Source organism: Mesoplodon densirostris, chromosome 11 (genome assembly GCF_025265405.1).
Source record: "Mesoplodon densirostris isolate mMesDen1 chromosome 11, mMesDen1 primary haplotype, whole genome shotgun sequence".
Lineage (NCBI taxonomy): Eukaryota > Metazoa > Chordata > Mammalia > Artiodactyla > Ziphiidae > Mesoplodon > Mesoplodon densirostris.
The window spans coordinates 33,238,077-33,256,107 of record NC_082671.1 but is presented as its reverse complement, the minus strand read 5'-3'; the positions used below and the strand labels follow the sequence as shown (position 1 = coordinate 33,256,107).

Genomic DNA, 18,031 nt, shown 5'->3' with positions numbered 1-18,031 from the left:
CAGTCTTACTTTTTCCTTCCCAAATTGGATGCCTTTAATTTCTTTTTATTGTCTAGTTGCTTTGTCTAGGACTTCCAGTACTGTGCTGAATAGAAACAGGGAGAGTGGGCATGTCTTGTCTTGTTCTTGACCTTAGAGGAAAAGCTTTCAGCTTTTCATCATTAAGTGCACATGTTAGCTGTGGTCTTGTCATTATGGCTTCTGTTATGTTGAGGTATATTTTATCTATACTTAATTTGTTGAGAGTTTTCATCATGAAAGGATGTTGAATTTTGTCAAAATCTTTTTCTCCATCTATTGAAATGACCATATAATTTTTATCCTTCATTTTGTTAGTGGAGTGTATCACATTGATTGATTTGCATATATTGAACCATTCTTGTATTCCAGGAATAAATCCTTCTTGATCATGACATATGATTCTTTTAATGTATTGTTGAATTCAGTTTGCTAATATTTTGTTGAAGACTTTTGCATGTATGTTCATCAGGGATATTGAACTGTAATTGTCTCTTCTTGTAGTGTTCTTATCTTGCCTTGGTATCAGGGTAATGATGGCCTTTTAAAATGAGTTTGTAGTGGATGGAGTTTCCATTTTTGGGAGGAGTTTGAGAAAGATTTGTATTAATTCTTCTTTAAATGCTCATCTTATTAGTTGTTTTCTAGATGTTTTGTAGTTCATTTGTTCTTTTCTTCCTTCTTTGCTGTCTTCGTTTGTGAATCAATGATTTTCTGTAGTGGTATACTTTGATTCTCTTCTCTTTACCTTTTGTGTATCTATTGTAGGTTTTGCTTTGTGATTACCATGAGGCTTACATAAAATATTTTATAGATTCAACAGTCTATTTTAGGCCAATAACAATTTAACTTTGATCACATACAAAACTCTTCCCTTTTACTACCCCCCCACCCCATGTTTTATGCTTTTGGTGTCAAAATTTACCTCTTTTTATGTGTGTACCATTAACAGATTATTGAAGCTATAGTTATTTTTAATACTTTTGTCCTTTAACCTTTATGCTAGAGTTAAGTGATTTATACACCATTATATAACGGTATTAGAGTATTCTTAAACTGACTATATACTTACCTTTACCAGTGTGTTTTATACCAGTATGTATGCCTTTAAACTCTATGAAGTAAGCCTTAAATCTATAATGTTCAGCTTTTGAATCCTTTCTGAGTGGTTGCTTTACAGTATTTGAAACCCAGAAAACTTCGGTTTGCATGATGAGAATCTCAAAGACACACAGCCCTGAGTTTGATCCCCAGCCACAAAATAGTCTTTCTATTTTGGCCTTGAGCTCATCACTTTACAACAGTGGACCAGCCTCTATGAGCCCCAAAGAGCGCCATGACATTCTAAACTTGTAAACAGAGGAGGGTGGGGAAGAGGAGTGGTCATGGGATTGGGGTGTGAGTTGATGAGAGCTTTCCAGGATTTTTGTATGGCTAAGAGACAGACACACAATCCCAAGACAACTGACGTGTGTGGGTGAGGGAAGGGGTGTCTGGATCCCTGTGGTTTTGGTTGATCTCTTCTTTCTTGCTCTTTCTGACATGTCAGTAACTTTCTTTGAATAGGAAGAATTAAGTGCTGTTGTTTTAAATTTTGTTTAAGCTAAAATGTAAATTGCATGTAATAGCTTATGGGATATTAAGACAGAAATTAACACCTCAAGAATCATCCTCTCATTTATAAATGAAGAAACTGAAGCTCAGAGAAGTTGTTACATTTTACCCAGGATCTCACATCTAGCAGGTGGCAGAACTCAGAGAAAAGCCCAGGTCTTCTTTCCTCCCTCCTTCACCTGAGCAATTTGATGCACATTTTACCAGGGAGAACTGGAGTCATTCCTTATGATTTAGTGATGCAAACACAAATCAACATTCAGAAGCCTGTTCTGAATTTCTTTACATGAGTTTTAAATAGAGCATAATGGCCACTGAAAATAAATCTTTGGATTGGCAACTTGACAGTGTCCTTCAGCTCTGTTCTCTCTCTTGGAATACAAGGACATATTTCCATTTTATTGCAAATTGAACATAAGCAGTTTTACTACATAGCCAGAAGTTTGGCAAGACCACTTTAAATTTCAAGCCTCCAGATTTACCTTGAATGAACTTGAGGCTGGGTGTGTGTGTGTGTGTGTGTGTGTGTGTGTGTGTGTGTGTGTGTGTGTAGCCATTTTCAATGGAGTGTTCCAACTGTCTTTGGATGGGCTGTGGACAGTTGTCTAGTGGTCTCAAACTGAATGTGCTCTGAATTATTTTCATTTTTAGGACCAGATCTTTATGGAAAATGTGGGTGCAGTGAAGCAGCTTTGCAAACTAACCAACAACCTTGAAGAAAGAATAGAAGAGTTAGAAATATGGAACAGAAGGCTGGCCAGGCTAAAGCGGCTCAGTAGTTGGAAGTCCTCTGCCAGTGAAGTGAGCTCAATCAGGTACTTCCAGGATTGCCCTAGAAATTTGGAGAAAGGAGAGAATGGGGTCTTTCCATAACTAGATCAATCTGAATGGTTTGTTCTACCAAGCAGCAACCATTACTTTCTTTTAATTAAGTCCCTATTCTTCTTTCAGAATGTTTTGGAACACAGTTGTTTTATGTGATAATTTTCTTATTTTTTCTGTTGCTACTTTTAAAATAAAACAAAATATAATGCATCTGTTTAAGAGCAGTGATTATAGGAAGTGCTACATTTTAACAAAAGGGTGGCCTTTCCTTTAAGGAGGAGAGGTGGCCATTTCTAAATTTAGAAAACCATGTTTGGTCCTCAAGGAAAAAACTTTTATTCTATTTTTTTTTAATTACTTAAGGAGGTATGTGCACATTTTCTGGGATATATTTTGATAAAAAGGGAAATGTAACTTTTAATGCATTTATTTATACTTACTAAGTTTCTTGTACACAAAAAGAACTCTCAATTGCCTTGACTCTTCCTTTTTTAAATTACCACTGAATAAAAAAAAAAAAAAGCATACTGCTGTGTTAGTGACAGCCTGGGCCTTTGTCATATAACTCTTGGAGAGGCATTTGAATCAAAACTAATTTTCTCTTTCTCTTTTTAAAGCAAATTTAGCAGAGCTCTTAGTGCATCTTCTCCAAAAAGGACCATTCCCAAAAAAACAAGCAAGGTAAATAGACTTAAATTTATAATGAACAGAGGTGATATTTTCTATTCAAATAGTCTTTAGAAAAATTGATCAGGAATTTTTTTCTTCATTTATTTGTTGATGGGTTCCCTAGGCATCCTTATGCACTTAAGGCATTTAAATATTATCCTTTTAATAGATATTAGCTGGTTTTTCAAAGAGAAGTTTAGAGATATGAGTATAGAACCTGTTCATTTCAGAAATATTGTTCTGCCGCTTTTTGTGTATATAGTCCCCATCAGGTGAAATTCATCAGCAGATGACCCTGAGCTGCAAGATCTGTGTGGATGCCTTGACTCGACTCAGGCCCTTTGTCTCCAGAAGATCTCAAAGGGATGTCAGTTAATCCACAAATCCCTCTTTTCCCTTTGATATTTAGTACTATATATGCAAATGGAGACTAGGTATTCACTTGCTTGCAAAGGTTAAAATGTGACAGCTTTATTAATGAATAGAGCATTTCATCAAATAGGATAACATTTACATTAAAGGTGAAGGTTAATCATTTATTAACTTAAAGGACACCCTCTCCATTGCAGAGAAGTGTCAGTGAGGGAGAAGCTGCAATACTGTCTTCCTAGCTGCCATTCGTAGATAGCTGTGAACCTCAGCTCGCTCCCTCAGATCCACTAGTTTTCCAAAGGTGGCCTTTACCGGAGGAAGATATTTATGACCTTAACCTATATCCTATTACGGGCTGACCTGATGTTTGGGCCATTGTCCCAATTTACTCTCTACTCCTCATGTACGTCACTGAACTATTCTAAGAGGGTTTAGAAAGTTTAATTTCTACTAAAAACTACTAAAATGTTATGCTGTGGACAAGCTTCTTGGTATACCAATAGGCATAAATACATGGATAAATGTATATGTAGAAGTGTTTTGGGGCAAGTTTACTTAATTGCATTGGGAAACAGAGATAATAATAATGTCTATCTTACAAAGAGTATTGATAGGATTAAATGAGCGAAAGCCCTTAGCACAATGCCCAGCACATAGCAGATTGCTCAATAAACACAAAATACTAAAAATATTGTGTAGGGAAGGTGCTCTTTGTACTAACCAGTTTGCAAGGGGATAGAGGGAATTGTATCTACATCCATGGAGGCCCTGATTGGTACAATTTGGTTCCTGTGCAACCTCTGTAGCGCCCATCTTGCACACAAAGAATCTTTTTATTTTGCAGTTTTCTCAGAATATTAACTAGAACATACGGTCCATGAGACCAGGCTCTGTGTCAGCCTTCCTCACTCTGTGTCCCCAGGGACAGACACAGAGCAGGTACTCAAGAAATATTTGTCAAATGAATGAATGGATGGAGAGCCCAGTCTGAAAATATTCCCTGAAGGCTCACAATCTAAATTTAAAGCATTAAGAGATTCAGTGTCTTGGGTGTATGGGTGGTGGGGGAGTTGGGGTGTGGACACAGGCTCAGGGACTTATATGGACATCCAGACATTAAAGAGCACCCATTCAATTCAGAGACTTCATGCAGTCACTGTCCTATGCCCCTGTGCATGCAAAAGTGAGTAAGATGTGGCCCCTTCTAAAGAATTTTAAGGTAGCCAGGGAAGATCAAAAGAGAATACAAAGAACAGTTGTACCCGGATGTGATAAATATTGCAGAGGCTCAGAGCACTGTGGGAGTATCATGGGACCCGGGTCTTCAAGGGGGCATAAGCTTTGGCTAGAAAGTGACAGGTGCTGCTGGAGAGGTTTCAGATGGAATGGCAACAGCCAAGGTCTGGGAGCTGACACCAGCTTCCTTGAAGGACTAGGTGGGAGTTTGTTAAAGAGGAGAGTAGAAGTTAAGGCTGAAAATATGTTAGGCTCAGTTTCTGGATCACCAGTTAAGGAGTTCATTTGGCAGCCATGAAGACTTTTTGAATAATAACAATAATATCTAAGTTGTATAGTGTATCCTTCTTTACAGACAGAAAAGGGAGGCAGCATGGCATTGGGGTTAAGAGCACAGATTCCGGAACCAAGTGTTTTTTGGTTCAAATCCTGGCTCTGTGACTTACTAGCAGTGTGATCTTGAGTGAGGAACTTAGCATTCCTGGGACTCATGTTTCCACATCTCTAAAATAGGGATGATAACAGTACTTGCATTATAGAATAGTTGAGGATTACTGTGAGGTTAATAAATTAGTATACATAAAGCACTCAAAAGAGTGTGTGGCACATAAGTGTTATGTAAGTGTCCACCGCTATTTAGTATTTTCAAACCCACTATTTCAGTGGTTCTCATACTTTGGCATATATCACAGTCTTCCAGGGAGCTTGATAAAATACAAGTAATGGTGGTGTTTTGCTCTCCCTGTACTATCTTTCTAGGAGGTTTTGCTATTTCTCCGAGGTTAACTATCCCTTCCATATACCAACCCCCTAGGTAACCTTTATTCCTCAAAGCCTCCAAGATCCTTGGAGCATTGAAACACAAGTGTATGGGTGGAGAGTGGTCCTCCTGGGTTGGGTGGGGGCATTAATGAGCAAACTGCTGGCTATGAGCAGTTGGTGGGCTTTACCTGATGGTGAGAAGCCTGGCTGGGCCAATGCTGGCCAAGATGATGCTCGTTCTGGAGGAAGATCAAGGTCTCATCCAATCCAAAGGGTTCCTCTCCTTTCCTTCTCTTTCTTTACTTCCAAGAGGTAGGTGGGTGATTCCTGCTGTGTGTTGATGATTGGGGCGAGGTGAGAAAGACCTCAGGATTCAAGTAAAAACTCACTGAGTACGTGGAGGAGAAGGGAGAGAGGGAAGGAACAAACACAGGCTTCTTCTGAGAGCCCGCCTCCCCCCACAATTCAGGGTATTATGAAAATTAGTAACATAGAGGTCAAATGGATAATACTGAGTAAATGATGTGTCATCTCAATAAGTACGTTTATTTTTAAATTTATTTATTTATTTATTGTTTTAATCGGGGTATAGTTGTCTTACAATGTTGTGTTAGTTTCTACTGTACGGCGAAGTGCAGTTCCCTGTGCTATACAGCAGGTTCTTATTAGTTATCTATTCTAAACATATTAGTAAACACAGATACTTTTCATTATCTCACTTCTTACAGATTCACAGCCCCCCACCTCATGCTACATGGAAACCTACTGAATCAGAATTTTTTAGGGCGGTTAGATTTTTTAACAAACTCCATAGTAATTCTCATGCAGACTTGAACTTGAGAAACACTTCTCTGTTAATCAGGTCCACCCAATAACTCTGAAAGGTAGGCAGGTATGATTTTATCCTTCCTATTTTATTGATGAGGAAAATAAGGATCAATGACACTTAGATGACTTGTTCAGGGCTTGACTCCAGGTCTGACCCCAGGTCTTAGGCCATTTTCCTATACAAGGTCAAAGGCTTTTGAGCAAAAGCATGGAGACTTAAAATAATCTGGCAGCTTTGGGGAGCAGGTTGGAAGGGGAAGCTCTTATTCTGAGATTAATACTATTTAATTCCAATCAATTCAACAAATTTCATTGCATTGAGTTCTTTCTTTGCACAGCACACTATTAGGATGTCCTCAAAACTGTTCCAGTGGGATGTAGGAATGGTATAAACCATCCACTTCTTGGTATTCAAAGTGGCTTCCTACTGCACTTATGGATGACTCAGTTATGATAGCCCTAAAATTTGGGTACTTGTTAAAAAGGGTGTGGTTAATTCCCCCCACCGACCCCCAATATTACATTGAAGAACATTTTCTTTATGCAGATAACCTGCCCAAGAAATTCAAAGACCAATTTTAAACTATTTCTTAACTACCACCATCCTCCAATTCCCTTCCAATCCTGTACCCCCAGAAGGAAGCAAACATAATACTTTCTATTGCATTAGTAGGAAACTCATATTTAAGGAGCACCGTATTTAACTGGGCAGAAAGCCTCTCGTATCTCCAGCGAGACTCCTCACCAGTTGCACAGCTGTCTCTCCTATGGTTCTTGGCTCATTCCTTATGTGAAAGTTTTTAATGCCAGTATGTACCAGTCCTAAAGGTTTATCTCACTCACTTCCTAGAGAGTGTAATTTACTTATTTTCATATCCCCCTATAATGTTGTTCATAGTAGTGCTTAATGAATATTTGTTGAATGGATATAAGAATAAATAAGACATAGGCCCAGAACAGTCCTCAAAAATAGGTGGCAGCATTGGAAAAAATTGTATGATTTAAGGAGTAATTAATAGTACTTCATGCCACAAAAATCTTTTCTGCAATTTGTCATGCTGCCTGAAGTTCTTCCATTGGGATTTATTCTATTATGTCTTGAAGACTTTTTGTTTTTCAAAAGTATCGTATTAAAAGAAATGGACCTCTGGGTTCTGACAGTATATTGTCTGGTAGGTCTTCTCTCATAAAACTTCAAGAAAAAGCACTAAATGAATGGCCCAGACAATTGTCCTGCAGGGAGGAGAGTGTAGCCTGGAGTGCCAAGAAAAGGAAAGAACTTGGCTTTGAAAGGACTTCGTTTTCAGAGGCAGAGAGGAGGAGGGAGATGTAGGCTGAAGGGAGCAGCAAAGATCCCCTGGGGAGTGAGTCTTCAGGCATCCTTCTCAAAGTTGGCATCACTGATTTTTCATTTCTCATTGCTGAATTTTTTATAGGTTTCTTTTTCAGGAAAAAAACAGTCGTGTCCTAACTGGGTTTTCCAGACCTTGGTTATAACTCTCATTGCTGTGATGGCATTTTGGTAAGAAAAACATCAGTGTTGTGCTATGTCAAGCTCTTTTTCTCTTCCCATCTTCCTTTTCTCACACATGAACTGGGGACTGACTTTCTATTTACTTTGAAGACAAGGAGCCCTTTAAACCAGGCATTGGCCTTTGATTTAGCTTAGAGATACAGGAGCCCTTTATAAACTTATACTTTGAAGAAAAGAAGCACAGGCTTTCTGCTCTTAAATATGAGATGAAGGATGATCTTTTTTTTAAATCAACTGATATTTCTTACCAGCTCCCTGTGCCTTTCGTGTGTGTGTGTGTGTGTGTGTGTGTGTGTATCTTTTTTAGTCTTGCAAATAACTTTCTCAGAATCTTTGCTCTCCTTCCTATCTACTTAGGCGAAAAGAGTGAGTAGGTGTAGGTAATCAGGTACAATCCACTCTCCCATGGATATTCATATTAGAATTCTTCTGGATTTTATACCAAAAGAGACTGAGATTACCCCGATATGCAATATGATGAAATTGTAGCCAAATGTACTAAGCAGTTAAAGCAAACAAATACATTTGCTATGCAAGCATCGTGTGCCTTTTGACTGACATCCCTCCTTCGCAGGGAGGAGGGGTCATCCTTTACTGGGATGAGGAGTCTTTATCAGGTCTCTGGTCTTCAGGCTCATGCTGCTGCTATGATGGCTCCTCAGCCTTTGAGCCCTGGTCATCTTTCCTGTGTCCTCCTCGCCTTCTTGTTTTCAGTCTATTTACATGGTGGAAGGGGGTATTTATCTATCCCTCCAAAAATGCTTTGTTAGTGTGGAAAAGGACTAGCTTCTGGGCCTTGTCTCAGAGGAGACAATTATCCTCAGAGGCTAAGTAAGGGATGGTCCCAAGGATGCTTCCAGTTTCTTGATCCAAAGCAGCTTCTCAGTTATAGGAGACATTGTGGGTCTCTCTGTACCCTCCTCTCCCCTCAGCATTTTAACTTTTCACTTGCTACTGCCCACTGCAGGAAGCATCCCCAAGTATTTGACACCACTACATAGAATTCCCAGTAGAAGCTGATGTACTTTTCTCACTCTCCAGTGAACTTGTCTCCTGCGATTCCCAACTCAGGAGAGTGTGAGCATCTACTTTTCACAGACATGCTTAACATTCTCTAGAGACACATCCCATGAAAATCCAATGCAAAGCTTACAGGAAGTCTAATTTTGATATGAAGAGACTGCTTTTTAAATGTGCTTATCAGATCTTACAAATTCCAATGTTGTTTACCTCTAAGACCAGAAATGGGAGGTACTGGGCTTATTGTCTTGTTTCTGGCCTGTGGTGTACCTGAGAAAGGGTCAAAACCCTAAAGAAAGAAGCAGATGTCCATTTCATTCTATGATCCTAGAAGTTGCCCGGGCCATGCAATGATGCAGATGGCAAACAAATCAGAAAGAGTATTTAAGGATTAGTAATAGGGAGATAGAAAATGGGGGATGTGGGAGAACAAAGTCAGGGAGACTGGACCACAGCAAGTAGTTGCCAGGGCGACGCCACAGATTCTGTCTAACGGCATCTTTGGAGCTCAGCACCACTTTTCCCAGGCAGGGCTGTGCCCACTGGGCAGTAACCAGCTGCTGCTGAGAACACTCTGGGGATCCTTTCTTCATGAGCAGAATTCAAATGTGTGGCACATTTCTTTGTGTATATTTAATGATGGTAAATCCACTACCTTTGGTGGGGAGCAAGATATCAATACTAATGAGGAGATGAGTCTAGAGAACCAGATGTGACATCAAGCCGGCAAGAGGTCAAGTAAGGTCCCTTGTGTCAGGCCCAGCACACGGCGGGATTGTAGAGAGAGTTCTAGAGACACCCTCGAAAGAGGAGAATGCTGAGTGTTTGGATGTGTGAGCAATATTGGGAAGAGCTTCCCAAAGCTCAGGACCTTTAAGGTAAGCTTCCTTTTGGCTATATAAATGCTGATAATTGGGGGGAAAGATACACTCATTATTTTGAAGTCACGTAGTGTGGAAATGGATGCTTCATTGTACTTTTTTCCTTCCTCTGTCCAATTTGGTGTATTGTGCTCTGAAAAGACAGGCAGCAGGAAGATGTCAGAAGCGGCCAAAGGGTTTGGCACCTACTGCTGACTAAACCTGTGTGGCCTTTCATTTCCCAACACCACAGTGTGGACCCCCTCCACCAGGGGGATATGAACTTTGCTCTGAGTTTTTCCTGCAAGGAACAGAGGGCTGCCTCCAGTGGTTTACATGCTTCCTCTTGTCATCTTCCACTAGTGACAGCCGTTTCTCAGACAGCTTGCCAGGGCCAGGGGGCTGCTTTGTGGAAAAATCCGTCAGCCTGGGGTAGCCAGGGAGCCTCTGAGCTCTGGGAAGATTGGGGGCTTTTTCTCACCAGGGCTGAGAGGCAGAACTGTGCTGGCTTCCACGGCGCTTCTGTCAGCCCTGGCTGCCCGCCCCTCCTCTCCCATCTGTGTGGCCTGGGAGAGGACATCTCTGGCCAGCTGGTTGTGTGAGATATATCTGGAATCAAATCTGCCACATAACTCTTTCTTTCTTTCTTTTTTTTTTTTAACAGTGGCTTGACAATAGTCTCCCTTTACATACTTAGCTTAAAAGATCAAGACCAATGTACCCCAAGTCTCCCTTCGAGGTGAGAGTTCCAGTCTTGTTTTCCTTTGGGGAGAAGGATTCTTGAAGTCCTCTTTCATTAATTATTTTGTTCTCCTCCAGCAACCTCACCAGCTCCCAGGATCCGGCTCTGCCACCCACAGCTTCCCCCTTGGGTAAGATCGTCACATTCCTCACCCTCAAACCCAGCCTGGGTTTCATGTGAATTGTCAAGAGAAGAACCAGCCTTTCAGGTTAACCTTGTCACTTTCCTTCCCTCTGTCCAATGCCTTGCAGCACCTAATACATCTCTGGCAACCACACAACCCCCCTTCCAAGTACCAGAGATCACTTTCTGTGAGATCCTGCCATGTTCGGAGACTTACTGCTGTCCCATCTGGGGAACAAGAAGAGTCTTCTCAAGCCCTGTGCAAAGACAGCCCAAGGAGAAGGAGCCCCATCAGAGGCCATGGGCAGGTAAAGAATGTTCAAAGAGTAACAACTAGTGCTTTGAACCTGAGGTTTTTCCCTTCTCACTATTTACTTGGATAGTCTGTTAATGGTTCCACTCTTCTATTTGGGGTGGCAAGATCTTTGAAAACACAAATACACAAACTTGTAATCACTTATAATATTGAGTTCCCCACCCAGGGATGAAATTTTGGTTGATTCAAGTGAAAGGGTCTCATTTGTTCATTGCCAACCAAGATAGTAATAGTAGCACAAGAGACGTAATTATGTGAAGATGGGTAGATCTTTAGGCTCACTTAGAACTTATAAAATGATGTGGCATCTGGGCTCTCTGCCCAAACCAAGTAGGGCAAAATGTAAAAGGCTATGAAGATTCTAATGAGTTCAGGGTAAGCTTTAAGTCCCTGAAAAAGGCTTCCACTTTCAGATTATCTTCTTCCTCCTCCTTGGGACACACACACACACACACACACACACGCACACACACACACACACACACACTCTTTAAGTAACAGAATTCTCATGTTAAAAAATTTGGGACTTCCCTGGCGGTCCAGTGGTTAGGACTCTGTGCTTCCACTGAAGGGGGCACGGGTTTGATACCTGGTCTGGGAACTAAGATCTCACATGCCACGTGGCCAATAAATAAATAAATAAATAAAAATAAACAAATAAATAAAATAAAATAAATTATGGAAACTTGATCAAGGACTAAAAGTATAATTATCTCTGTAAGATCAAATACTATACATCCCAATGTATACTAAGTTATTGTTTCTAGAAATCTCCTTCTGTATACACACATTTTAATAAGTGTCTAAAATAATGATGATGGGCCTCCCTGGTGGCGCAAGTGGTTGAGAGTCCGCCTGCCGATGCAGGGGATACGGGTTCGTGCCCCGGTCTGGGAGGATCCCATATGCCGCGGAGCGGCTGGGCCCGTGAGCCATGGCCGCTGAGCCTGCGCGTCCGGAGCCTGCGCGTCCGGAGCCTGTGCTCCGCAACGGGGGAGGCCGCAGCAGTGAGAGGCCCGCATACCGAAAAAAAAAAAAAAAAAAAATAAAATAAAATAAAATAAAATAATGATGATGATGATGCTAATAATAACAATACATACATATCAGTGTGACTTATCAATTAAGATGCTGTGGTAACAGCAATTCCCAAATCACTGTGGCTTAATGTGACAAAAATTTATTTGACTCTCTGTATATGTTAAATGTCAATCAAAAGAGGGATCTTGTTCATCATGCCATTCAGGACTCAGCTGATAGAGACTCCTTCTCAGTACATATTTCCACAGCCTCTACAGAGGTGGTAAGAGAATGGGACAAATTGTGCACTGGCTCTTACAGCTTCCATGTGGGTGTAACACAAGTCACTTCTGCTTACATGTTACTGGCCAAAGCAAGTGACACTGGTCATGTCTAATTTAAAAACAGTTGGTGAAGTGCAGACCTAACACATGCCTCGAAGAAGATGAGCCAGAATATTTTTTTTTTGCGGTACACGGGCCTCTCACCGTCGTGGCCTCTCCCGTTGTGGAGCACAGGCTCCGGACGCGCAGGCTCAGCGGCCATGGCTCACGGGCCCAGCCGCTCCGCGGCATGTGGGATCCTCCTGGACCGGGGCACGAACCCATGTCCCCTGCGTCAGCAGGTGGACTCTCAATCACTGCGCCACCAGGGAAGCCCAAGCCAGAATATTTTTGAGTAGACCTAATGACTAATGACATGTAGACTATGGTCAGTGGTTGAAGTTTGGGGGCAGAAACGTAATTTCCTTTGATATTATTTCAATTTGAGGCTTGAATAAATAACTTCTACAAATCATCATCATCACCATCATCAGTACCACCACATAATGAGGTATTACTATTGTATGCAAGGCACTGTCATACGTAGGCTACACGAGTAAGTCCTTTAGTCCTCACAAGCTTGAAAGATAGGCACTGTTATTATCCCTTTTTTCCCAGTGAGGAAGCTAAGGCACAGAGAGTTTTCCCCCGCACCTACAGGAGGCAATGCTTGTAGTGTTTTTCTCATGAAAGCAATTTTTCATTGAACTTGGGAACAGGAAGAAATTTGCAGTTTCAGAGATCATATCCTCAATAGTTTTAAATATGGAAAAATCCATTACTGTCTCAGAAATGCCCCAGAACCTTCCTTCCCTTTTAAAGCACATGGAACCTTGTGGCTGGTAACACTTTTCCTCACCTTGGGAGTCCACCTTGAGGATACTGGGTGTCATTTTCTGAGAGCAGTGCTCAAATGAGACCATCTGACCCATGTGAGGTGGATAACAATGAATCCTGAACAGGAAGAGGTTGGGAACTGGCCCAATCTTCATTTTCAGAAAGTTTTTTGACCCTTGAGCAAATTCACTCCTATAGCAACCAGCTCTTCACATCAAGGGGATATTGGGAAGAGTAGCCCTTATCAAATCACATGAAGGTTTATGGCCATCTTCTCTGGGACAATGAGTGTCTGCTCATCTTATGTTTCCATAATGATGAGAGACACTGAAGAGACTCCTGAAGAAAGATTTGCTCCAAGGTGTCTGGCTGTGTCCTCCTAGACACAACTATCATCAGCTTCTCTGGCTAAAAATGGAGTTTAAATTCTGCTTTATCAGGCTCTCCTACACACTGGGAAAGTTGTTTCCCTCTTCCCTCTTTCAACTTGAGAAAAAAAAACGGAAAGGATTTAAATGTTCTATTTACTATAACCTTCAGGAAACTTGAAAACTCTGGGGGATTTAGAGTCATAGAAGGTCAGAGAGCAGCTACACCAGTGGCTCCCTGACTTTTTGACCCAGAGATTATGAATCCATTATGCTTTTACAATTATTTGACTGAGAAAGTACGTAGAGGGCGAATGTAACTATAAATTCTGTTAAGCTTTTAATCGAATTATTTTTGTTAATTCAACAGCAACATTTGAAAAGTGGTACAAATCTATGGGAGAGATTGTTACTTTTCAAGTCCACAGCCAACACCACAGACCCCTTTATGTAATCATCTGGGATTCTAAAGTCCCCAGGTCAGGAGAATCTCTGATTTTTACCAATTTACCCATTTTATGACTGATGAAATAGAGGCTGAGGACTTTGCTTAAGGTTCTGCAGTGAATTATGAGCAAAGTAGAAATCGAAATCTGGGTCCCGTCCCCACCATTCTGCCTCCACTTATTTGGGCTTGGTGTGTGCACGTACCTGGGATCAACTCTAGAAGATGCAGAAAGTGTCTACTCTACGGCTCTAGAAAGCCCTTTCAGCACCCTCTGCCCCCTCCCCTTTGCCTACAGCCATTAAAAAAAAAATGTTATGGAAATATTGTTGATTTACAATGTTGTGTTAGTTTCAGGTGTACAGCAAAGTGAGATAAAAATATATATAAAATTCTTTTCCATTATTTGTTATTACAAGATATTGAGCATAGTTCCCTGTGCTATACAGTAGGTCCTTGTTGGTTATCTATTTTATATATAGTCATGTGTATATTTTAATCCCAACCTCCTAATTTATCCCTCCTCCCCTTTCCCCTTTGGTGCTATAAGTTTGCTTTCTATGTCTGTGAGTCTCTGTTTTGTAAATAAGTTCATTTCTATCATCTTTTTAGATTCCACATATAAGTGGTATCATATGATATTTGTCTTTGTCTGACTCACTTCACTTAGTATGATAATCTCTAGGTCCATCCATGTTGCTGCAAATGGCATTATTTCACTCTTTTTATGGCTGAGTAATATTCCGTTGTGTGCCTATAGCCACTGAGATGTTGTCCCCAATGTGGGGTATTTCTGGGGGCCTGAAGAAAAGCATTTCTCCTCTGCTGCTGCTCCGTCTTTTGCCTCTGTCCAGGGCAACATAAAACATCAGGGTTCCTAAATCCAAAAGAAGAGAAAACCAGGCAAATATTCTTTTCAACAAGATGTTTCTGAGGCATTTAAGACCAATTACAAATTTAAGAATAAAAATTTTTTAATTAAAAAAAACAGACTAACTCTCAGTGAGATGTGGAGTAATATCTAATAGTTTACCAAGCCCCAGAACACATTTATGAGCCTCCTTCCTGAGGAGTAAGACTACTAGTAAAATAAGTACAGGGAAATCAGCATTTTTATGACATGCTGAGCTCAAGCCATTATTCTTCCTTCGGGCCTAAGTTGGTTGTTTAAAATGTCTTTCAGAAAGGTTATCCCCTCTTCTCACACTTAATAAAAGGTTTGCATAAGACTAATAGAAGTAAGTAAAGCTCTCACTGTTTGCAGATGACATGATACTATACATAGAGAATCCTAAAGATGCTACCAGAAAACTACTAGAGCTAATCAATGAATTTGGTAAAGTTGCAGGATACAAAATTAATGCACAGAAATCTCTGGCATTCCTATATACTAATGATGAAAAATCTGAAAGTGAAATCAAGGAAACACTCCCATTTACCATTGCAACAAAAAGAATAAAATATCTAGGAATAAACCTACCTAAGGAGACAAAAGACCTGTATGCAGAAAATTATAAGACACTGATGAAAGAAATTAAAGATGATACAAATAGATGGAGAGATGTACCATGTTCTTGGATTGGAAGAATCAACATTGTGAAAATGACTCTACTACCCAAAGCAATCTACAGATTCAATGCAATACCTATCAAACTACCAATGGCATTTTTCACAGAACTAGAACAAAAAATTTCACAATTTGTATGGAAACACAAAAGACCCCGAATAGCCAAAGCAATCTTGAGAACAAAAAATGGAGCTGGAGGAATCAGGCTCCCTGACTTCAGACTATACTACAAAGCTACAGTAATCAAGACAGTATGGTACTGGCACAAAAACAGAAAGATAGATCAATGGAACAGGATAGAAAGCCCAGAGATAAACCCACGGACATATGGTCACCTTATCTTTGATAAAGGAGGCAGGAATGTACAGTGGAGAAAGGACAGTCTCTTCAATAAGTGGTGCTGGGAAAACTGGACAGGGACATGTAAAAGTATGAGATTAGATCACTCCCTAACACCATACACAAAAATTAGCTCAAAATGGATTAAAGACCTAAATGTAAGGCCAGACACTATCAAACTCCTAGAGGAAAACATAGGCAGAACACTCTATGACATAAATCACAGCAAGATCTTTTTTGACCCACCTCCTAGAGAAATGGAAATAAAGACAAAAATAAACACATGGGACCTAATGAAACTTCAAAGCTTTTGCACAGCAAAGGAAACCATAAACAAGACCAAAAGACAACCCTCAGAATGGGAGAAAATATTTGCAGATGAAGCAACTGACAAAGGATTAATCTCCAAAATTTATAAGCAGCTCATGCAGCTCAATAGCAAAAAAACAAACAACCCAATCCAAAAATGGGCAGAAGACCTAAATAGACATTTCTCCACAGAAGATATACAGACTGCCAACAAACACATGAAAGGATGCTCAACATCTTTACTCATTAGAGAAATGCAAATCAAAACTACAATGAGATATCATCTCACACCAGTCAGAATGGCCATCATCAAAAAATCTAGAAACAATAAATGCTGGAGAGGGTGTGGAAAAAAGGGAACACTCTTGCACTGCTGGTGGGAATGTGAATTGGTACAGCCACTATGGAGAACGGTATGGAGGTTCCTTAAAAAACTACAAATAGAACTACCATATGACCCAGCAATCCCACTACTGGGCATACACCCTGAGAAAACCATAATTCAAAAAGAGACATGTACCAAAATGTTCATAGCAGCCCTATTTACAATAGCCCGGAGATGGAAACAACCTAAGTGTCCACCATCGGATGAATGGGTAAAGAAGATGTGGCACATATATACAATGGAATATTACTCAGCCATAAAAAGAAATGAAATTGAGCTATTTGTAATGAGGTGGATGGACCTAGAGACTGTCATACAGAGTGAAGTAAGTCAGAAAGAGAAAGACAAATACTGTATGCTGACACATATATATGGAATTTAAGAAAAAAAAATGTCATGAAGAACATAGGGGTAAGACAGGAATAAAGACACAGACCTACTAGAGCATGGACTTGAGGATATGCGGAGGGGGAAGGGTAAGCTGTGACAAAGTGAAAGAGCGGCATGGACATATATACACTACCAAACGTAAGGTAGATAGCTAGTGGGAAGCAGCCGCATAGCACAGGGAGATCAGCTCGGTTCTTTGTGACCGCCTGGAGGGGTGGGGTAGGGAGGGTGGGAGGGAGACGCAAAAGGGAGGGGATATGGGAACATATGTATATGTATAACTGATTAAATTTGTAAAAAAAAAAAAAAAAAAAAAAAGAAAGTAGCTTTCAGTTTACCTCCAATTCTCTTAAAAGGCAATGGAATTTTTAGGTAAAGGGAAATATTCAATTTTCTAGAAAATCACCATATATCAAGGTCCATTTCTTCTTAAAGGGAAGCATCACGCTGGGGAGGAATTTCAGGAAACTTGCCTCACCTTCAAGTTGTCTCACTCCCATTTGCTAACAGGATGAAGAAGCCCAGCTCCCCGAGTCCATTCCTAGCATCCCTCTGCACCCATCCCCTAGGGGTGTCTCCTTTGAGTGTGGAAGAGGAAACATTTTTCTAGAAGATACATGATTGGCTTTCCCTCCTCTCTTTCTTCTTCTTTCCCTGACTCTCCTCCTTCCATCCTTCCACAGATACGTAGTGAGCCCCACAGTTGAGCCTGGCATTGCCTTATGTGGGGATACAATAGTGAACAAGATGCAGTCTTCCAAAAGCTCACAGTTAGCTTTCTAGACAAGAAAACCAGGCCTTCCACTTAGTGTGAGAAGTACTAACCTGGACAGATACTTAGGAGCGACTAACCCCCAGAAGTCTGCACTGTTGCTTTGCTTTCTACCCTGAAATTCCATACAGAAACTTGTTTTAGCTCTTGTCTCTTTTTCTTTCCCATGAAAGCAGCACATATTGTTTTAACTTATGTCTCTTGTTAAATAAGGTTAACGTCTTTGTGTTTTGCCCAAAATTATATTGAAAAACATAGATATTGTTTAATGAAAATGAAGGACTGCAATAAAGAGTACATATACTTGAGAAAGCATCTGCAGATTTAAAAACTGACTGCAAAAACTTCAAAATCCTT

General features: G+C 40.4%; 1 protein-coding gene across 1 annotated transcript in view; it reads left to right on the top strand.

Annotated features, from left to right (window-relative positions):
• Positions 1-18,031, top strand: part of MYRFL (myelin regulatory factor like) — a 118,028-nt gene that overhangs the window by 91,613 nt on the left and 8,384 nt on the right. The window contains exons 14-19 of the mRNA XM_060114165.1: positions 2,284-2,447; positions 3,075-3,138; positions 7,761-7,846; positions 10,403-10,477; positions 10,558-10,610; positions 10,732-10,911. Coding sequence (XP_059970148.1) covers positions 2,284-2,447; positions 3,075-3,138; positions 7,761-7,846; positions 10,403-10,477; positions 10,558-10,610; positions 10,732-10,911 — 622 coding nt within the window. The remainder of the gene's footprint in view (positions 1-2,283; positions 2,448-3,074; positions 3,139-7,760; positions 7,847-10,402; positions 10,478-10,557; positions 10,611-10,731; positions 10,912-18,031) is intronic.